The sequence below is a fragment of the Labeo rohita genome, chromosome 5 (assembly GCF_022985175.1).
Source record: "Labeo rohita strain BAU-BD-2019 chromosome 5, IGBB_LRoh.1.0, whole genome shotgun sequence".
NCBI lineage: Eukaryota > Metazoa > Chordata > Actinopteri > Cypriniformes > Cyprinidae > Labeo > Labeo rohita.
In genome coordinates this window covers 44,495,575-44,518,701 of record NC_066873.1, presented here as the reverse complement: position 1 = coordinate 44,518,701, position 23,127 = coordinate 44,495,575, and the positions used below count along the sequence as shown (strand labels likewise).

The following is a 23,127-nucleotide window of genomic DNA, read 5'->3' as shown; positions in this document are numbered from 1 at the left end:
AATTCTTCTTAAATGTATACATACACATACACACAGTACACACACACATATATTAGGCAAACTCTTAAAAAACACTTTTATTTTGTATGCGAATAATCGCGATTAATCATTTGATAGCCCTAAATTTTTATATTTTATTTAACATTTATTTTAGATAATGAAAATGTGACATAAAATCCATCAAATTATGCATTTAAGTGCTCCAGATGTGTCTGTAGGATGACCTGTTCCCCTGGAAAGCTCTGCTGTGTGTGTGTGTTTGTCCACGAGTATAGTAATACCAGTAAATTTTGACCTTTTTGGACATTTTTTTTGTTCCCCATGAGGAGAACAGCTTATAAATCATACAGAATTAAGTTTTTTGCCTGTAGTTTTGAGTGAAGGTACGGGGATAGAAAATACAGTTTGTATAGTAATAAAAAAAGCAGTACATCTATGGAGAGTAAATGTATACCGCATATATTGGGTGTGTGTGTGGGTGTGTGTGCAGACGCTCTTTTGGCTGGATGAGACTGAAGGGGTGTTTAACCTGAGCTCCATAAAACAGGCCGTGTGCGTGTGAAGCTCTTCTGACCATCAGACACACCGACAACCTCAACATGGTGAGTCCAGTCATACATACAGTGTACGATTCAACCCATGAACCCATTTAATCTGTGCATATTGGCTGTTTTTTGGTTTGAAAGCTCTGTTTCAGTCTAGAATGAATGTTTGAAAGCTCATGATCTCTGTTTTCTCTTTAGACTTCCTACACTGACAAAGGAGAGAAGGTAACCTGACTTTATGATTTTAAAGTATAAAAAAGTGAAATAAACAAGACAGTTATCTTGTTTTCGTATAAAAATCGATTTATTTATTTATTTTTTTCGGTTGCAGCCAGAAAGAGGGAAATTTCTACATTTTCACCATGTGAAATTCTGGGTGGGAAACGCCAAACAGGTGAGTTTACTGAGTTAAAACAGCGGTGTGACTGGATTATGTTGGTCTGCAGTGCTTTTAACTTTTCTGCACCTAATTACATTTTCAGGAATTATGGTTTCAAACTGGAAACCTTAGTAGCGATGGTTAGATGCAAAATGAGATTCTGATACGATATTGGCACTGAAAATAAACTCAGTGGCACAATTTAAATGTAATAAAGTGGCTTCAAATGAAATTAAAGAATTTTAGGACAATAATATTGTATGTATCTTATATATTTGACCTGCTAATATTAGCAGAGGATCAGAGAAGCTTCCAGAGAAACTGAAATAATGTAGATGACGATGTTCTCTGAAGATGAAATCAATAATGTGATCTAAATCTAACAGTGATGCAATAGTTCATCTCATCTGATCTCAACAGCCTCAGACAAACAGGTTTACATATTAACACAGTTGACCAATAGTGTGTGCTCATTTTGTACAGCTAATAGTAAATCTTGTCTTATTAGGTTTAGGTTTGTCAAAAAATGGGTGTAAAAAATAAGAGAAACACTCAGAAATTCTAAATCATTTTCATAAATAATTGCAAAGAAATGGCAAATATCTAAACATTGAATTAAAAAGCACTGATCCCAAGATTGTTTTTTGAATATATTTCAAAAAGGCTATTTTTAGTATATGTAAAAAAATAATTATTTTAAGCACATAAATGATATTTTCACAAGCATTTAAAAATATATTTTGCCCTCCATATATTGCAATCTAAGAAAATACATTTATATTAGGGATATTATAGTTAATTAAAACTCAAATTAAAAAATAAAGAATAATTACAATAAATAAAAATGTAAAACAAAACAAAAAATTCTGTAACTTGAAATAAAATAAATGTTATTAAATAAAAAAATTAAAAAATATTTTATTTCAGCTAGTTTCTAAGGCAACAATTCTCATTTTTTATGTAGGTTAACTTTATGTACTAAAATAAGTGAAACTAGAGCTGAAATGACAAAAACACAACAAAATTACTAAAACTCTAACTAAAATTAACATGAAAGTAGAAAATATATATAAAAAAATCTAATTCAAAATATCAACAAAAACTATAGTATTTCAGGGATACTAAAATAACACCAAATAAGTCACACTTGAAGAAAAACTTTGTTGTCTATAACACATGTGAACATATAACACATAAATGTGGGCTACTGTAAATTGGAAATGCATTTTCTTGCCACTATTTTGAAACTAAATATATTTCCAATTTCACTATTTACTATATTTAAAAAAATATTTGGGGTGGGGGGATCAGTGTTGTTTTTTAGTTTTTGCAGCACAGACGAACTCATTTAATGTATTTGTTTTAATAGCCATTTGAAGAATTAGAAATTATTTTGTTTTCTACCTCATAAATTATTTTTCTTTAAACCAATTCTGTTCTTACAATTGACACATACCAAAAGCATCTTTTTAATGTTGTTGTTCCTGTAGGCTGCAGTGTTTTACTGTGATAAGTTTGGCTTCGAACCGCTGGCGTATAAAGGTCTGGAGACGGGCAGCAGAGAGGTGGTGTCTCACGCCATCAGACAGGACAAGGTGTGTGTGAATATACATTAATATACAAGTCCTAAAATGACTGGAAATAAACCACCTTGTTTAAGAAAGTGCTTTAAAATCCAAACCACACACTGATTTCAGAAGCACCTCACACAGTCAAACGTATCTGTTCTTTTCCCAGATAATCTTTGTCTTTGAGTCTGCTCTGAACCCTGGAAATGAAGGTATGAGTCATCTTAATTCTTCTGAAACATTCTGGTTTGAAGAAAATCCAGGGCACGTATTCTTAATCCGTTTATAAACTTAATACATTAAATTTAGCTTAAAGCGTGATATTTGGCATGAGGAAAATGAAGGTTATTTCTAAGTTTTGTTTAAAAGGTTTAAAATGACTTTAATTGTCATGAAGAAAAATGTCACCTTGCATATAATGTTTTGCATTTTAACATCATTTACATGACAATTAATCTTTTTGTTTGTTTGTTTGTTTTTTGCATTACAGTAATTGATCATTTGAGGATTAAATCAAAATAAGATAATGAAATATTCGATTAACCCAAGGGTTAAAATGACCCTGCATGGTTCAACAGATTCATGAAAACAAAATCAAGAAACAATGAAAAGTGCTTATCAGCATTTCTCCACAGAAATTGGCGAGCATATTGTGAAACATGGAGATGGAGTGAAAGACGTGGCATTTCAAGTAGAGGACTGTGACTTTTTAGTCAAGGTAAATCAGCTGGATTTTATATATTTTAATAATGAGAATTTGAGGGTTAAAATGGGTTTATCCGTCATGAAAAAATATCACAATGATAAACATTATTTGCATGATAATTATTCAGTTATTCACATATTAAGATTAACAGTATTTATTCATTCCATGCATGCATTACCGTAATGATAATTTGGGTTTACCAGAAAAGAATAGCATAAGGCATAAAAAAAACATGTAATAAGATTTTTTTTTTTAATATCCTCGCAGAAAGTATTTGCACTTTATAAAATAGGCATTATTTTTGTGACAATTGCAACAATTTTTTATGCTTAACAGCTTTTTTTTTTGTTGTTTTGCATTACAGTAATTAAAATCTGAGAGTTATTAAAATAACATCATAATTAAAACAACAACAACAACAACAACAACAAATGGTTAACAGCAGCAGTTTATGCATTACAGTAATGAAAATTTCTGGGTTAAAATGACTGATATTTTATCTGTCACTGAAAGAGCATTATAATTAAATAAAAACAATAACAACACCAAAAAATAAAATAAACTAAATTAAACTAAAATAAAATAAAATAAAATAAAATCTTACATAAGGCATACTATTGCACTTTTTAAATCATTATTTTTAGATATTATTTCCAAGACAATTAATCAAATTTTATTGTTAACAGCATCATTTTTTCTGCATTACAGTAATCAAAATTTGGGGGTAACACGGGTGTAACTAAAAAAACAAAAACCACAACAACAACAACAACAAAAAAACAATAAAGATAAAATAAGATCTAAAATAAACTTTTAATATATAATATATAGGGCAGCAAAACTTAAAAAAATATGTTTTGTCATGTATGGTGACTTTAAAAGCAATATGACATTTTATTTATTTATTTAGTAATTATTATTATTGTTATTATTATTATTATTACAGTTGAGATACTATTGTAGTTTCTATTAATATTTTTGAATCAGTTTTTATGTTTTCCACTTTAATTTCATTCAAAATAATTTCATTCAAAAATGTATTTTATACTACACGCTATGTCTTAAAATGAAAGGTATTATATCCAAAACAATTAATCAAATTTTATGGTTAACAGCAGTATTTTTTCTGCATTACAGTAATCAAAATGTGGGGGTAAAATGGGTGTAACTGAAAAGAACATTACAATGCAAAAAAATGCAGTCAGTTACTACACATAAAATAAGTGCACAGTAGGAACTGGTTTGCCTTGAAAGGACTTTGGAATAAACGTGTATTTGTATTTGCAGAAAGCAAAAGAGAGAGGAGCGGCGATCGTCAGAGAGCCGTGGATCGAGCAGGATTCGAGCGGCAAAGTCAAATACGCCGTAATTCAGACTGTAAGTCAACAAGAGTTTGGCACAGACACACATACACTTCCTTTAAAAGCTTGAGCTGGAGATGTGATGTTTTGCAGTACGGAGACACGACGCACACGTTTGTGGAGTACATGGGGCCGTATAAAGGTCTGTTTCTGCCAGGATACAAAGAGCCGCTGTTCAGAGACCCTCTGTTAGCAAAACTGTGAGTCATTTCATTGGCAAATTCACTAAAATCATTTGAAGTGCAAATATGCAAACCCAAAAATGCATGCAATTATGGTTAAATAATATGCTTTAGTGTTCAAAAGCATCAGACTTCTTACAAGTGTTTTTTTTTTTTTTCTCTTGCAAAGGCCACCGGGACATTTAAGCTTCATCGATCACATTGTGGGAAACCAGCCAGATGATAAAATGGTGCCAGTTTCGGACTGGTGAGGGTCACACGTCCAACAAACAAATCAATAAGACAAATTCAAGGAAATGTCACTGGCAAATAACACGATCTGTCGTTTTTTCTGCAGGTATCAGAATTGTCTGATGTTCCACAGGTTCTGGTCTATCGATGACAAACAGATCCACACCCAATACAGCGCTCTCAGGTCCATCGTAGTCACCAATTACGAGGAAACCATTAAGATGCCCATTAATGAACCAGCCATGGGGAAAAAGAAATCACAAATCCAGGTTCTTCCAGCAGATTCTTCTAACTTCTTGCATATATTTCAGTTTAAATTCTTTAAGGCAGCAATATCAAACTTTTTTCATCAGCTGAACTCATTAGACATAAAATATTTATTTGAGATTGAAGTTAATATTTTCATAATTCAACAACACATTCACATGATCACTGTTTTCTGATGTTATTGACATACAGATAAACAAATTTTGACTGAATCTTTATTAAATGTTTTATTTGGATTTTTTTATTTTTATTATTATTATTTTTTTTGGATTTATATATATATGTAGGGCTGCACAACTTGGTCCAAATAAAAAAATAGCAGTTATTTTGTCATGCATTTTGTTTGTTTATTTATTTATTTATTAAGAAGTGTTATTTTAGCATTATAGTTTTTTTATATTTTGAATCAGTTTTTATATTTTCCATTTTAATTTCATTTAAAGTTTTAGCATTTTTTGCACATTTTTGTAATTTATATGTATATAAATATAAATATATATATTTATATCTTATATATTCATATAATATATATATATATATATATATATTTCAGTTACCGTTTTATTTTTAACTATGATAACCATGATTACAAATTTTAATTCTTCAAAAATTAAGACGTACTGTTGTAAATTACAGCTGTAAATTAATTAATTTATTTGCAATATGACATTTTATTTATTTATTAAGAATACTATTATAGTTTTTGTTAATATTTTAAATCAATTTTTATATTTTCCATTTTAATTTAATTTAGTTTTAGCAATTTTTGCACATTTTTGTAATTTATGTATATAAATATATCTATTTACATTTATATCTGATATATTCATATAATTTATATTACATTATTATATATTTATTATATATATTATATAATATATTATTATTATATTTCATATATATATATATATATATATGTGTGTGTGTGTGTGTGTATTTATTTATTTCACTTACTTTTTTATTTTTAACTATGATAACCATGATTAGTGATAAGTGATGATAAGTTTTAATTCTTCAAAAATTAAGATGTACTGTTGTAAATTACAGCTGTAAATGAAAATAAAAAAGAAAATTTTGATAATTATTTAAAAAAACTTATTTTATACTACATGATATGTCTTAAATTAGTCATTTTTAAGGGTAAATTAATTATTAGCAATATGACATTTTATTTATTTATTTATTAAGAAGTGTATAATTAGTAGAATAGAAAATAGTAGAATAGTTTTTACTAATATTTTGAATCAGTTTTTATATTGTCCATTTTAATTTCATTTAAAGTTTTAGCAATTTTTTTATATATATTTTTAATATATGTTTATTATATATATTATATATTATATATAATATATTATTATATTTAATATATTTTATACTACATGATATGTTTTAAATGTCACTTTTAAGGTTAAATTCATTATTAGCTTTTACATTCCAATTAAAATATTTTTTTTATAAGCTTTTCATTATCTTTGTGTCATTTTTGTATGGTTTAAAAATGGTTATTTACAGAAACAGTATTAGGGGAAATGTCAATGCAAACAGTGTAATATCCAACACCAGTTACTAAATTAGATGATTTGTTAATTCCTCAATAGTTTTCTTGTTGGCTTGACAAAACCTTGTTTGATCAAAGTTTTGATCAAAAGTTTTGACCCCCTCAATCTATAGGACTTTTCGTAGATTTGACTGTCCGTTTAATGAAAACCGTAAGTCCGATCAGTTAGAAAAGATAGAGCAACCCAAGTCAGGCCAATCTGAAGGTCCGACCGAAGTCTTACCTTGTTTGTTTGTTGTTGTTTGTAAAGGAGTACATCGACTACAACGGAGGACCCGGAGTACAGCATATCGCCCTAAACACGTCCAACATCATCCAAGCTGTACGGTTCACAACTCCCAACTCCTCTCAATATGATTCACTCCTATGAGATTAAAATAAAGTTAAATAATACAAAACATGAAACTCTTTCCTGACTAATCAGATTGTGAACCTCCGAGCTCGAGGCATGGAGTTCCTCTCCGCACCCGATAACTACTACGAAATTCTACGACAGAAACTCAAGACAGCCAAGATCAAGGTGAAGGAGGACCTCAAAACGCTGCAGGTCAGAGAAACCATTATGACAGTGGATTCTGTTTAATAAGTGGACATATCTGAATGCTTTTTCTAATGCATTCGTTCTTTTATCCAATGTAGGAGTTAAAAATCTTAGTAGACTATGACGATAAAGGTTACCTGCTACAGATCTTCACCAAACCCGTGCAGGACAGACCGACGCTCTTCCTGGAGGTCATCCAGAGGAACAACCACTCCGTGAGTCTGTTTTACCTCATTCATCCAGACTTTAATATGGAAGCCCGTTTATGCCACTGAATAAAATAAGATAAGATAAAATAAAATAAAATAAAATAAAATAAAGTAAAATAAAAAGTAAAATAAAATAAAAAATAAAAGTGCCTTTTTCTCAGAACTGTTAAAATATATATATATATATATATATATATATACTAGGGCTGTCAAACGATTAATCACGATTAATCGCATACAAAATAAAAGCTTGAGTTTGCCTAATATATGTGTGTGTACTGTGTGTAATTATTATGTTTATATAAATACAAGCACATTCATGGTATATATTTAAGAAATATTTACAAGTATGTGTATTTATTATAAATTTTATATCATTTATATTATATATAAATAAAAATATTGTGTACATAAATGACATATTTCTGTTAAATATATACATTAATTTGTGTGCATTTATATATACATAATAATTACACACAGTACACACACGTTTGTTAGGCAAACTCAGACCTTTTTTTTGTATGCGATTAATCGCGATTAATCTTTTGACAGCCTTAATATATACATATATATATATATATATATATAAAATAAAATAAAACAATAAGATAAAATAAAATAAAATAAAAATAAATAAAAGCGAACTCAGGTTTGGAAGAAATAAAGTCAGAACTGCAATATATAAACTTGCAATACTGGATGCCCATTTTCGCCACTGAATAAAATAAAATAAAATAAAATAAAATAAAATAAAATAAAATAAAATAAAATAAAATAAAATAAAATAAAATAAAATAAAAAAAAAAGTAATTTGCCTTTTTCTCAGAATTGTATGATATAAACTCAGGCTTGGAAGAAATAAAGTTGGAACTGCAATATATAAACTTGCAATACTGGATGACCATTTTTGCCACTGAATAAAATAAAATAAAAAATAAAATAAAATAAAATAAAATAAAATAAAATAAAATAAAATAAAATAAAATAAAATAAAATAAAATAAAACAATAAAAGAAGATAAACTAAACTAAACTAAACTAAAATAAAAAATAAAATAAAAATAAAATAAAAGTGATTTGCCTTTTTCTAAGAATTGTGTGATATAAACTCAGGTTTGGAAGAAATAAAGTCGGAGCTGCAATATATAAACTTGCAATAATGGATGACCATTTCCGCCACTGAATAATAAGATAAAATAAAATAAAATAAAATAAAATAAAATAAAATTAAATAAAATTAAATTAAAAAATTAAATTAAATTAAATTAAATTAAATTAAATAAAAAAATAAAATTAAATTAAATAAAATTAAATTAAATAAAAAAAAAAATAAAATAAAAGTGATTTGCCTTTTTCTCAGGATTGTGTGATATAAACTCAGGTTTGAAAGAAATAAAGTCAGAACTGCAATATATAAACTTGCAATTCTTTATGTCCACTTCTGCCACTGAATAAAAATTACAACAAGGCAATCGTGACTTTTTTTTTTTCTCAGAATTGGGTAACATAAACTGACCATTGTAGAAAAAATAGAAAATTGTATCTCTTTTTTCCCCTCAAAATTGGACTTTTTTTAAATAGTTATCTATTATAAGATGGATTCAGTCAAGTTGAATTATTTCTCAAAATAGGAATTTTTTCATATATGTATTATCAGAACTGGCATAAAATAATGTCATTCATGTGAAAATGGGCTGAGAATTGAGCAAAATAGTTGTAATGTGGCTCAGATTCAGACAGGAATCATGCGACTGGTGTTTTTCTGCTGCTTGACAGAGAATACAAGAACTCAAGAAAAAAAAAAAGAGTAAGAAACGAGTGTTGGTTTTCATTCAGCAGACATGATGCAGAACAGTGTAATGAATGATGGGTATAAATTACAAAAAATGAATGGCATCATGCCATCAGATGAAATATATGAGATCAAATGTACAGTCTGTATGGAGGTACAGTAAATCCAGATACAGTACTGAGTTTGAGTCTGAACTCTGAGAAACATGTTTGGACAGGCTCATAGTTTTATTAGGGGCTTTTTAAAGCTTGTGAAGTGAAGGAAATGCCTAAAGATAAGGCATTTCTACCTGAATCACATTAAAGGGGGCTTTAGTTTCTTTTGTGGTGCTTAAAACGCCAAACAGAGCAAGAAAATGAACCCAGTGACACTAAGAGATCTAATCCAAAGACTGTTTTTTTTGTTAAAGGATCATGAAACTCTAAAAACTCTAAAACATATTTTGGGAGATTTTTGGGGGTTGCACATCAATGATAGCAGTGCTAGTACTCATTAATTTTATTATTTAGGGGAACTTGGTTACTTTTTCTTTTTCCGTGATATTTAATTGTTCCAGTTTGAAATGCAAAGTTGAAGAAAATGTGAGGTAAATGTTGATTATTGGAGTGCGTTTTACAAGATACTTTGGATTTTCTACTTAAAGATTTCACGTTAACTTCAACCTACTCGTTGTTAGGGTTACAAGTTTTATCTGGGTCTAATTCTCTTTTTTTCCATCCTAAGAACTGGTTAAACCTGTAATTCTACCATGTCTTCTTATCCATAGGGTTTTGGAGCTGGAAACTTCAAATCTCTGTTCGAGGCCATTGAGATAGACCAGGACGCCAGAGGAAACCTGACGGTTCTCACACCGGACAACCAAGGCCTCCCGAAGGCCTTTTACTAACACACACAACTGAATAAAGGTGATTTACTCAAGCCTCGTGCTTCCAGCAACTAACACTGAACGTCCACGGCAACAATAAAGACATTTAATATAAGAAGTGTATAATCTGTGTCTTTTCCTGATTTGTTCATTTGATACATCGACACCACAAAAACTTCAGTCACATGGGTTTGAAAAAATGTCTTATCTGTGACCAGGAGATCTGGCTTAATAAACTCTATTAGGTTAAACATTTGATGCTCCTAATTTGGGAGACACACTTAAAAAAGTAATCGGACACCTGAAATTTAACTCTTTTTCTCCCCAGCAAAATCAATGTAATATATTTTTGTTCAATAATATTTTTTCTTTGTTAATTTGTATTTTGAGAGAATTTCATTGTACTAATTAATATTTATGGAATAATTATGATCAATTTTTTTCCCCATAGAAAATAATACAAAGTACTGTTTTCTAATATTTTTATACTACTTTTCAATTGCTTTGGCAAACAATGGCTTTAAAATCCAATTTTTGAAGCCAGGTTAGCGCCATCTGTCGGGAGTAAAAAAAAAAATAAAAATAAAAAAGAAAAACGTACAATTCCACAGTTTAGCTATTAGATTCCTATCTTGTTCTATATAAAATGCTTATAAATCTCTAGTTGATTTTAAACATACTGATTTTTAATAAGTTGTGGATTTTTAAAAGTTTAGATTTTTTTGTTTGAAATGTTCATTTGAAGTGTCAGTTTTTGCATTATTATTACTACAATCAAACCTGAACACAGAGAAAGCATTAAAAACATTGCATGCACCCCCCCCTCAAATACAACTAAAAAACAAATATAAATAAACAAATATAAATATATATATAATGAAGGAAGAAATAAATAGATAGATAAGCATAATAACTAAAAATAAAATAAAACAAACACATACAAACACAATTATATATCAAATAAAATAAAGACAACATTCTCTGCATTTTTATTTCAAAATAATTTATTTGTATATAATCGGAATGATGCCAGGTTTATACATCTATGATGGCAGCTGTACGTTTCATAAAGAATATCATTCCAAAAGTGAGAAAATAACATTTTAAAAAATTTTCTCAGACCTGGACAAAAATGGATAAATATATTAGTAAATAAATATATTAGTGACATTACCATATTGAAATGTTCTATTATATATAAAATACAACACTTTATCTTATAACTGTTTTGTCTTTCTTTTTTTTTTACACAAAATATTGAACATATACTGGCATATCCCTTGATTTCTGAAGGGATTTAGCTCTATTAAAAAAAAGGCAGTTTTAATTGATTCTCTGTGGAAAAGAGAGCGTATGAACAATACAGACATAACTGACGACCAACACAAAAGACCAACAGTAGAGAAAATCAAATCATCCTCACTGTTTCATTGATAGACGTAAAACTGGTAGCTACATAGTGCTTTGATTGTTTTGCTTTGCGTTCCTTTCTCAAATCACATGCAGATTTTGTTTTTCCCAAGGCAAAGTGCTGTTTGCATCCTTTCTAGATAAAACCAAGAGTTTTACGTGTGAATCTGTGTGAGACGGAATCTGCGGTAGTTGGTGGAAATAGCTGTGTTTACGTACTATCTTGAATCAAAAGAAAATCATGAGGATTTAATTATACAGCAACTTAATGAAAATATTGGATATTTCATATCTTTGGTTGATGAAAAAGTGGACAAATGACTGTTTAGATGCATCCAAATATCTTAACTTAACAGGGTTCCCACGCAAAGTATTGAAAATACAAGGCCTGGAGAAGCTATAAAAAAAAAAACAACAACATTTCTATAGTTAAAATATTTTTTTGCGATTATGCATGGCTCTAAATTGTTTAATAGATTGTAAATTGCTCTTTCTGTGTGTAATCTCTATAACATGATTTTAAAAAGCTTTCCAATAATCAAAAACAACTGGGAAAGTCATTGGTCATAAGGTGTGGGAACCCCATATGAGGAAACCCTATACTGGGTTTTAGATATTTTGTCTTATGCCTATTTTCATTTGGGATTCAGCCTCATTTTGATGATTCAAAGGATCAAGACCTTTGAGCAATTTGACCATTTACTGACAAAAAAATACTAAACATTCAGGTCATGGCAAGATTTCCAGTGTTTCCTTTTCTGTATTTAAAGGAACATTTCAGGTTCAAAACAGCATCTGAAATTGTTCCAAATCAAAAGGATAGGGTTTATTTCCAGCATGTCACATGTTTTAGCTGTTTTGAACCCAGAGCATTCCTTTAAAGGTTGAATTTTACAATATGTGACAACAGAGATTTCTGGGTAACAGAGTAAAGATGACTATGCTTGCAGGCAATACGCATCGAGTCAACTCAAGTTTTGTGTGTTGGCTGGTACTGCCACGAACACGACAGCAGGCTACATAAACGTATGTATAAACTTCATGAAGAGTTCATTTCATGGGTTACAGAGGCACTTTTGGTAAGCTTGTATGCTGGTTGGTTTCTACGAAATGTTGTGTCCCTTTAAGGGAATATGAATGTCACAGAGGTGAAAGCAAAGCATTCTGGGAAATGTAGTCCTTCTCAGCCCTCAGGCTTAACAAGACCAAAACAACGAAACAAAACAAAACAAAAAAATCTTCACAACTTTCCCCAAACATATTCAGTCAATTCATTCAGTTTTGACAAGCAAAATTAAAAAATGAAGACACAAACATTTGTAAATAACAGCTGCCATTTTTGAATTAACAAAACCGAGACCTGAAACCTCAATGAAAAGCTCCTTTCCAAGGACAGATGATATAAAGTAAAGCCTCCTATCGCTCCTCCGAGTTAATATCTGTCAGAGGTAACGAGAGGCCAACGTACAAGTACCTTTGAAGCACCGTCTCGCTAACAGGACTTTTCTGATTGGTTATCTGAGGTAGTGCTGGAAAACCAGGCCAGATGCTTGAACGTAGCCCAACACAGTTAAAGAGCTAGAAATAAAATGGAAGAGGCGGGTAGCGTCGCATTGACTAGATAGTTAAAAATTAGCCAGTAGGCACCGTGAACTAATGAAACATACTTTATGCAAGTACGCAAACACAGAAGTAAATGCGCAGCTGATGCAAGCTCTCAGTTTCGTTGTACACGCTTAGCATTTTCAGTCTTCAAGGTATAATGATACCTTCATATTATACGTTATTAATCAGGCAGCTGTTGTAAACATGATTCTGCCATGAGAGTAGTTAACCTGAAAGAGAAAAAAGACTCTAGAACAAGACAGATTGTGCTATCGTTGCGTTATGTATTGGTTCTGACATAGTTCAGAACACAACAGTCAAGCTTGTGTAGATAGAAGCGTCTACGTACTTACATAAAGTACACAAGTCTAAATCTCAATGCAATATGGAAAGACGTGTTTATATCTTTAAGGGCTTCACCAAGGAATTTGCTGACTTGTTTTTAAAAGAAGATCCTAACTGAATCCTGTTTTAAACCAAATGAAAGGAAGAAACAGAGATCTCATGTGCATCTTCCAGATTCTTTGTTAACTGCCTGAATTAAAACTTGTTTGCCTATTTAAAGTCACATTTGGACCATACTGGGTAAAGTAGTAGTACTGGAGAGTACTTTGGAAACCCATCTAATCATCAATTCTTTGTAAGAGCAAAATTCTGAGGTCTGGAGATTCTGGGAAATGCGGTTTGATGTTGCAGATGATGTTTGGAATTATCCGGAAGACTCAACATGTGAGTGAAAAGAGACAGCGAGAGATCGCCAAAGAGTTTTGTCCATTTCGGCTCTTGTGTAGCAGCGCAAGGAGTTTTGGATGAAGAGTTTTCTCAAACACCAGACTCTTCCTCTGACCCTGCAGAGAGGGGAAAAAGAAAACATGATTAGCAAAACTCTGTTTACTCGGCAGCCATATTTGCAAGGCCCTCAGGCAGCTCATCCAAGACCAAGTCCTATCTAAATAAATGGGGAAATCTTGAAATCTAAAAAACTGATCGCTGAACTCACAATTAAATGACATATTTTAAATCAGCAACACAATCTGAAATGAACTGCCCCATGAATGTTGTTTCCTATGCTCAATTAGCATTTAAAAAGGTTATTTTTCAAGCTAGACCAGCCAATGCACATGCACAGCCACAACGTGCTTATGACTGGCCATGCGCATTAGCCGGTCCAGTCTCAGGTTTCTACAGGAAACAGCCGCTGCAGTGACGCAATGACTTCATCAGTTAGTGACTGGCTCTTTTATCTAGAAGGTGGGACTATTCCGCCATATTGCATGTTGTAGTTCCTCCCATTCATAAGTATACAAGTAAACCGTCTTTGTATAAAAATAATACAATGTGAAAATATCTTGTGGTAACCAGGCATTCAGGCATTTAACCAAAAACTCTCTGACTGATCATCGATGGAACTGTAGGTGTGAAAACGCAACTCTTAGGATTCATGCTGCACTCTCTAGCAAAGCACTACAGTCAGACATACTCACCCTGACTATTGTGTAGACTTTGGCAGTACAGACAGATGTCCACAGGAAGTTCATCCCCTGGGCCATGGTGGGCCCTACACAGGGGTCTGTCCATTCCAGAAGTGGGTCCCAGGAGCTGAGGCTCCGAATGAGCCTGCTGCACCTGCTTCTGCCATACCACATGTGCCCCGCTACAGCACGGCCAATCGGTCATACCCGTCGAGTCCAAGATGAGGGGCACCGGTAGCAGTGTGGGGGCCATGTCTGGCGGAGGTGTGCAGCAGTAGCTTCCTGCTCCCTGTCCGTAGTGGATATGAATGCTACAATCATCCTGAAGGTCCAAGTTTTGATGGAAGTGCACAACTGGCGAAGGCGCTTCCAATGGACAGCCGGCTGCTTTCCGACTGGTCGTCCACCCTGGGCCTTTGTGGCAACAGGGTGGGGACGGAGAGGTTAAAGGAGGGGAGGGAAGGATCACGGAGGCACCTGAGGAGGAAACGGGGTCTGGGTCTCTATCCTCAACCCTCCTTGAACTGAGGTCTGTTTTTGGGCAGTGGCAAGACTGGTGCTGTACCTGACACCCGGTGGAGTCTGTGTCTTTAGTTACATGACAAGGGCCAGCCGCTGCAGCGGCTGAGGACGTGGCCCCTTGATCCTCATCAGAGCCTCGGCCGGGCCCTTGACTGAGTTCCCCGTCCTCGTAATAGTGGTGTCTATGCCTATGATAGTGAACATGACTGAACACAGCCACCTGCTGCTGCTGTTCTTCCGGGCAAATGGCACCGGCATCACCGCCGCTTCCACCCGCAGTTCGGTTCACTACCGAGTCCAGGGAACGAGGCCTTTGCGTGGCCTCCATGCTCCCTCTGCGTGGAGCTTTGCCTGGTCCGCAGTAGACAAACGGGTCATAATCACTGCTGAGAGAACTACGAAAAGTGGACCAGCTGCCATAGACACCCTGCAGGCTGACATCCGTACAGTTCAATACAGAGTCACTGGACGAGCCGTGGCACGATCCCGAGCTGGAATCGCTAGCCGGTCCGTCTGCAAGGTAACCGCTCCGCTCCGTATGGTAGCTCCCTCCCGAGCAGCTGCCGTCGTCTTGCCGACTGTGCGAGCCTCCTCCACGTGGCAGGTGATGATGAGTTGGATGGTTTGCGGACGACACCACATGATGCATCCGAGAACCCGAAGCGTTCCGCAAAGGTCCTCCGGGGCACCGATGGCACGACCTTCTGGGGGCCGCATAGTGATGCCCCCCGGTCCGACACCCGTGCCCGCCTGTCCTGTGCGGACGTCCGTGATGGGCATCCGGAGCCAAGTGGTACGCGCAGCTAGCACCCAACGGCCTACTGGGAAAACAACGGAGAGTCCGTGGATGAAGAGGGGGAGAGTTGCTATAGTGGCCCAATTGGGGTAAAGGTCCAGAGGGGTTACGGGGGTAATGATGCCGCAGGGAAAAGGGAACGTGGTGCTGGGGATAAGGGTGTTGGTTCGAATAGTGATGGGGAAGGAGGAAGGCTTGACTGTGCTCTGGTGGAGGGGGGGCCATTCGACTCCTTTGGGGCTGACGGGATGCCAAATCTGAACCTGATGGAGGATAGATGAGGGATGAGAAAACATTTAGATCTTCGATAGGAAAAGCATAAAAACTGCTACTGAATATCAAGAACTAGAGTTATATTGTTTAGGGTACATTCAGGCCTGAGTTCTGAGCAAATGAAATCCTGCTTTAGGTCTTACCAAATCTACAGTGGTTGGACAATGAAACTGAAACACTTGGTTTTAGACCACAATTAGTATGGTGTTGGGCCCCCTTTTGTGGACAATACAGCATTATTTCGTCTTGGGAATGACAAATAAAAGTCATGCACTGTAGCCGGAGGTTTTCCTGAGCCATTCCTCTTGCAGAACAGTGGTCGGGCCACTACGGGATGCAGGTGTAGGACCACCTTCAGGGTACAATGTTTGAACCATTGGGTGCACATAGTTAACCTTCACACTCTGCTCTGACTGGTGGAATGTGCAATCAGTGAAGACTGGCCACCAGACTGTGTAAAAAAATATTGCCATGAAACCTCTAACACTATATTGGGCTGAGTTTCAGTTTCATTGTCCAACCCATGTATATGACCTCCTTTTCTTATAACATCAAAAGACATTTTGAAGAACCTTTGGGTGCAAACAACTCTGGACTCCAATGACAAATTAACATTCTTCAAAATATATTTCGTGTTCCACAGAAAAAAGTCACACAGGCAACTGGTTGTGTTCATATTTAGGAAGCATAAGATAAAGAAAGAAGAGGAATTTCAATACAGTGCTGCCTCGGAAGCTCTATAACAATATTATTGGAGAAATGTATATGTACCCTGAGGCTGTTTACCCATGATGTTGTGCATGCATAGTGGGCAGGTGCGGTGTTGTAGGAGCCAGGGGTCGACACACTCCTTATGGAACTCATGAGCACAGGAGATGATTCTCAATTCCTGCCAGAAAGACAAAGAAAAGTAATATTAAATGTGCCACTGGTGTGCCTCAAGACAATAGTTGTCGTTTTCCTGTCTCTTTGATGGTTTCTCTTGCCCCTCTTCAAAATTATATAATGCTTTTTTATGCTTTTCATCTCCTACCTGGCCATCCATGAATTCCTCAAGACAAATGGCACAGATTGGGCTGGAATTGGAGCTGCAGTTTGACCCTGGAGCCCCGCGAGAACGCTGGGAGCCAGAGCAACCCTGAGAGCTGTATGTGCGCGTTTCCAACCTGCTGATGGCACGCATAGTCTGCTGGTGCACAGAGTCCTGTGATTTTGACAATGAATTTAAAAGTCAAAACAATATGTTATGATCATTAAAAGCAGGGAAAAGGAGAGTACAATTATGCAATGGACAAGCCTAAAAGTAAACACTGACTGCATTGGTATAATGCAGGGGTGGCCAACTTGGGTATTGGAGAGCTACATTCCTTCAGAGTTTTGCTCCAACCCTAATCAAATAACAAGCTAATCAAGATCTAAGCGTTACTAGAAAGCTACAGGCTGGTTTTTTTATATCAAAGTTGGAGCAAAACTCTGCAGGACTGTGGCCCTTTAGTGCCAAAGTTGGCCATCCCTGGTATAATGTGTGTTGTTTTCTTACCCAGGTTCTGTTGGACCTGCAGCGGAAGCGAAGAGCAAAGATCATGATGATGGCCAACACAACCAGAGCCACAGTCAACAGGATGCCAACGTCATAGTGAGGCTGTGTACACAACATACAAAGTTTGTCATCATTCCACCAACTAACAGATTTTAACCCAATGAACAGCCAGAAAGTGCTATCCCAAGAACACTTGAAGTCAAAGCAAATTCCTGACACAAATTAAACAAACCCTCCTGAAAAGACCAGGATTGTTGGTTACAAAAGCTGTCACTAAGGCATACTGGATCAGCATTGTTCCTGTTAAACCAACAATGCTAAACTATTGATCAGCCCTAAAAACATAGGAAACTAGTTTTTAAGTCCTAACTCCAGCTCTTACACTAGGCCTAAACTTCCCTAAATTTTGACTGGTTGATGGGAATGCTGCTCCAGGACTAGCAAAGATTTTGATGCAGCAGCATTTCTACTTGCATGGATGGCCATACTGGTCAGTTAGCTGACCCATCACTAACCAGCCATGTAAAATCATACTGGTTTAAACTTTTCAGCAGGAAGTTTAAAACAGAAAAGTCTAGAAATAAAAAGATATCAATTTAATGTGGATACGATTGCTCACCCATTTTTGAGTTTCCAACATGATGTCTATGAACACCATGGCTTCTTCGTTTTTATTGACGAGTCCCATCAGTTCTTCTGCATCGGATGACTTCACCAACACCACTGGACGAGGCAATGAACCTGAATCGCGCAGCTGTGTGTAAAAAAAAAAAAAAAAAAAAAAACAAAAAATGTGGTCACACTTTATTTTAAGGTCCAATTCTTGTTATTAACTACAACTTTTGCCTAAATAAACTCTTAATTTACTGCTTTTTAACAGTTAGTAAGGTAGTTGACGCAGAATATGTGCTTTATATGTACTATTAAACAGCCAATATGTTAATAATAAGCATGCTAATAAGTAACTAGTTAATAGTGGGAACTGTTCCCTACTAAAGTGTTACCAAAAACATTTAAAACAAATGGAATTTGTTCTAAATGGAATGTTTGGAATGGAATATATTTTGAACTACATGGCCTGGAAACAAAACATTTTCAAATTTACCATGGTAACAATCTGCCAAAATACTTTAGTTGCTAGAGTGATTTTTAAAACTGCAATAAGTAGCTTTTATCTGCAACTGTCTTACAAGAATAAAATAAAAGTATGATGATAAAATAAATACAAATTAAATAATTTAAAAATAATATTTGTATTTATAAGAAATAAAAATACAATAAATAATAATAAAAAATATTAATTGTTTTTTTTTTTTTTTTTTTTCGAAACTATCTTCCCAAAAAATAAAGAAATAAATACAACAAGTAATCAATTAAAAAAGAACAAATTAAACAAAAATAAACTGACTGAAGGAGATTCAAAAATAAATTATTGGATGAGATTAATGTTAATTTATTATAATCTAAATTTTAAGTTGTGTTTATTGACAACTGTCTTCCAAAACTAAAAAAAAGAGAATGGAGAATGAAATTAAAAACATAAAAATAAATAATAAAAATACATTGATTGAAGGAGAACCCTTGTTAATTTATTATGATTTTCCAAAAGACCAACAAGTTAGCAGAAACTACCAAGATCAATTTTTATAAGTGACACAAACATACAGACCTCCTGAGCAGCACCGGGATCATCTGTGATGTCAAAGATGACAGCCTGAGCACCTCTCTGAAGAGCCAGACGAGCCTGAGACACAAAAAGAGAGACACAGAGTTAGCTGTGTTGTACAAATCCCACAAGCCAGCAGATGGCAATCTGATCACATATTTGAAGACACTGAGTCATTATGCAATTCAGCACCTCTACTGACCCCTGTGTGAGAGTGTTAAAATGAAAGTCTGCACATTCAGTAACTTCTTACCAAATTCCTAAGACATTTTAAGAGACTACAAGACATACAGAGTCAGTAGATATCGACAATCAATTAAATCCACCTTTTAAATTCATCCAGTTGCACCAAAACACTCTATGCACTACATTGTTGCTGACGACAAATCATACAATATTTCACATTAGTGAAATCACAACCATTACTGTGATGAATTATCAATAAAGCACAACCTTCTAAAGGCTTCAGATCAGTCTCTAACACTTTAGAAAACAAAAACTGAGTTCATATACTATAAAAACACTAGTACTTCCTTCCACTGTGTCAAACCCTCCCTGTCTTTGTCAAGATAGATGCGCTTCTTGTGCGATTGGGAAAGAATTCTGCCCAAACAATGACCAATAACTCACCGAAGGTCTATTTCCTGCCCAACTGCTGAGAGTTCAAAGGTCAAAGGTCACAGTATGAGCCGCAGGAAAGTATACTGCTGTGTTTCAGACAATGTGTGTGCATTTAGTTGTGGTGAAGTGATTGAGCGGTTATAATTAGCAGGGCTTGCAAAGTCAAGCATTGCTATTACTGTAAATTAGACTGAAGGTTAGTGATTTGAACAAACCCAAACTCTAATTAAACTTCGGTGTGTGTGTGTGTCATCCAGAGACGTTTGTACTCCAGACATGTCCTCAAAACCACGCATGTTTTTGAGGAGAAGCGTGCAATTACTGGGTGATCAGATGTAGATCACCTGCTGGATGATAAAACAGGTGACAAAAATCCCACAGATGCACATTGGAGGAAACTCTTTACTCAAAAGACTGTAAGAAAACACCCAAAGCAACAGCATAGCAATGTTCTTGTATCATGTCAGTAAGCTTTGCACAGTAAAAACTACTGTAATTTATTAACACGACCAAAACTTTGCTGACAAACCTGTTGCACACAACCTACGACATGCCTTCTGTCATCTGATTGATAGTTTATATTCACTGTGAACTAGTAAAATGCAACTGATGTTGCAAGTGTCATCTAGTTTCCTTCATAAACAACAGATAAATTAGAAATTATGAGAAATTATGGTAAAAAAAAGTTAATGCTCTAACTGTAATGCTGGACAGAGACTGTGCTTGCTGTGTGTTTAATAACAGGCCTCAAGACTGCAGACGGCCTCTCCAGAGACAGGAAGTACAATCAGACCCGTCATTAGCCTGCTAGCTACATGCACACACACATGCACACACACACACGCACAAAGCTTACAGGTTTAACTGAGTATGTGAACGGAAATCATCAGTGTTTTCTATAAGAGCTGAAAGCATTCAGATTACTGGCTTTGAGTTTGGCTTGGTGTGTGAGAATCTTGAGAAACTTGTTAAGTGTGAGTTTGGTCTCATCTGCAGGGTTAATGAGAGGGTTCAGCTATGTAATGTGACTTACAGACGTAAATGTGTGTGTGAGAGAGACGGTGCTATCTGTCTGCTTTCAGCTGATTGGCCGGATGACGCAGGAAGAGGCGGGCAGTGGTGAACGGCATGTTTGATGTGGGGTATAAACTCACGATAACTGATGTGTGCGTGCAAGTGTTTGGAAGAACAAGAACTGACAAAATAGAAGAAGCCAACAGAATTTTGTATAGCGTACAATGGGGCTCAAGGCACACTCCAAGAAAAAAAAAGTGCTTTTCACTGCACCTAAAGTGTATGATTGCAGAGAAATATATACATTTGTATTGAACATTCATAGAGCAACAGATTCTGTGTGAAAAATCATACACATCATGCATTTTGTTTAAAAATCTAAGAAATGTATGAAGCGGCAAGGGGGGCCTTTTGCCCCACGCAGGTGAGTCTAAATATTTAGCTAAAATAATGTTTTTTTTTTTTGTTTTTTTTTTAATAATATCCAAGTTAACACTTGTTCAAAACAATCACTTTAACGAACTTTGTACTATTTTCTGCTTATTTTGATAAATAAAATAATTAATTTTTGTTCAATAAATACACTATTATTAAAACGTTAATATAAAACATAGCCATTGAATATAGATGTACAGTAGTATCAACAAATTATATTTTATTATATGATATGATTAATATCATGTTTTTAAGTATGATGGTTTCATTCTAAACATGGTGATTATCTCTAAGATGGACACCCAACATAATATATGATATTTACCATCTGAATCTAACAATGTCATGTCAACAAATGGAAAAGTCAGCCTTCTATTAATAATCATGTTAATTATTGTTTCTTTAGCCCCAACAACAGAGGGACTTTTTACACCAGATACCATACTTTTACATATTCTTTTGTTAAAAACTGCTGCTTTAACTGAAAATCATTAAGAAGACCTTAAGATAAATCTTAAGATATACTCAAAAACTTTAGCGATTCTCATTTGCTACTTAAATCTACAACATTTTTAAAAACACCAAATATTAGATTCTAAGCATAGAATCAACTTTACACTGCTGCCCGTGATCGCGTCATATATATTATAAAAACTATACATTAAAAAATAATAACTATATATTAAAAAAATTTAATTCTGGAAAAAACTAATCATATTTTTATGGAAAGTAATAGGAGTTCAGCTAAAACCTAAAATTTACTTTAAAATCATGGTTTTTAAAACCTGTATGACTTACTTTCTTCTGTGGAACACAAAAGAAGCATAGATCGCATTAGCGTCATCCACTTTTTCAGCGTCATTGGTTCTAGAAGTATTTTCCCTCATTATTTTTTTCCCCCAAAAGTATTTTAAAAGGTGTTTGTTAAAGATTTAGAAACTGTGAACTGTGAACCAAACCAACGAGCTACGTGGAGAATCCACGTTGATTCGAAGCGAAAAATGACTAAAAATCAGACTAAATGTCTGAAAACTTGCAATGTGATCTCATGATAATTTGTATGTATTTTACATAAAATGTGTTTCTACAACTGTACATTTACTTGTTTTGTTAATGGTTTTTCAAAATGTACAATGCTGATATATTTACAGCATCTAAATGTACAAATACTTTTGTATTTTCAGCATTTAAGCATACAATACTGATATATTGATGACACCTAAAAATGAATCCTTATGTATACAGGAATCCATTATTTACACAAGGCTAAGTAAATAATGACAGAACAAAATATTTGAGTGAACTATTCATTTAAACAGACATTAAAGGCAGTTGGTGAGATAAAGGCAAGAAATGTATTGGAATCATCATTAGACGTCCCTCCTCATCCTTTCTTTCTTTCCCTTCACTTAATCACTCGACGGTTCATTCGATCGCACTAAACAATCATACCTCTATCATCTACATAAATGGATATTTGTTAATACAGCTTGATCCCTTGTTCTCAGAGCTGTTGGTTTATTTCCAGCCCGCAGGCGAAGGGAGCCCGTCCAACACCGGAGAGACA

At 34.2% G+C, this 23,127-nt stretch overlaps 2 protein-coding genes and 1 long non-coding RNA gene across 4 annotated transcripts in view; 2 read left to right on the top strand and 1 right to left on the bottom strand.

Annotated features, from left to right (window-relative positions):
• Positions 1–474: 474 nt before the first annotated feature.
• Positions 475–10,332, top strand: hpda (4-hydroxyphenylpyruvate dioxygenase a). Its single transcript, XM_051109855.1, has 14 exons — positions 475–602; positions 744–770; positions 877–939; positions 2,415–2,519; positions 2,662–2,704; positions 3,128–3,210; positions 4,486–4,575; positions 4,653–4,759; positions 4,911–4,988; positions 5,079–5,241; positions 7,048–7,119; positions 7,222–7,344; positions 7,437–7,553; positions 10,108–10,332. The coding sequence occupies exons 1-14, from the start codon at positions 600–602 to the stop codon at positions 10,225–10,227; spliced, it is 1,194 nt and encodes a 397-aa protein (XP_050965812.1). The 5' UTR covers positions 475–599; the 3' UTR covers positions 10,228–10,332.
• Positions 7,560–9,039, top strand: LOC127165352 (uncharacterized). Its single transcript, XR_007827770.1, has 2 exons — positions 7,560–8,662; positions 8,931–9,039. It is a non-coding gene; the product is annotated as an uncharacterized LOC127165352 (long non-coding RNA).
• Positions 10,333–12,345: 2,013 nt separating the features above from the next.
• Positions 12,346–23,127, bottom strand: part of LOC127165350 (E3 ubiquitin-protein ligase RNF43) — a 122,308-nt gene continuing 111,526 nt past the window's right edge. Inside the window, exons 3-9 of one of the 2 annotated variants that reach the window (XM_051109853.1) lie at positions 19,494–19,568; positions 18,444–18,578; positions 17,825–17,926; positions 17,318–17,488; positions 17,056–17,173; positions 14,706–16,274; positions 12,346–14,069 (exon numbers count right to left, since the gene is read on the bottom strand). In XM_051109853.1, the coding sequence (XP_050965810.1) occupies positions 14,044–14,069; positions 14,706–16,274; positions 17,056–17,173; positions 17,318–17,488; positions 17,825–17,926; positions 18,444–18,578; positions 19,494–19,568 (2,196 nt within the window). In that variant the 3' untranslated portion in view covers positions 12,346–14,043. The remainder of the gene's footprint in view (positions 14,070–14,705; positions 16,275–17,055; positions 17,174–17,317; positions 17,489–17,824; positions 17,927–18,443; positions 18,579–19,493; positions 19,569–23,127) is intronic. The other variant, XM_051109854.1, reaches the window with a different exon arrangement.

Bases quoted from the DNA above. Each gene is read 5' to 3' on its own strand.
- hpda (XM_051109855.1), top strand. The intron at 2,520-2,661 runs GTGTGTGTGAAT...TTCTTTTCCCAG, and splicing joins ACGCCATCAGACAGGACAAG to ATAATCTTTGTCTTTGAGTC. The intron at 7,554-10,107 runs GTGAGTCTGTTT...TCTTATCCATAG, and splicing joins TCCAGAGGAACAACCACTCC to GGTTTTGGAGCTGGAAACTT.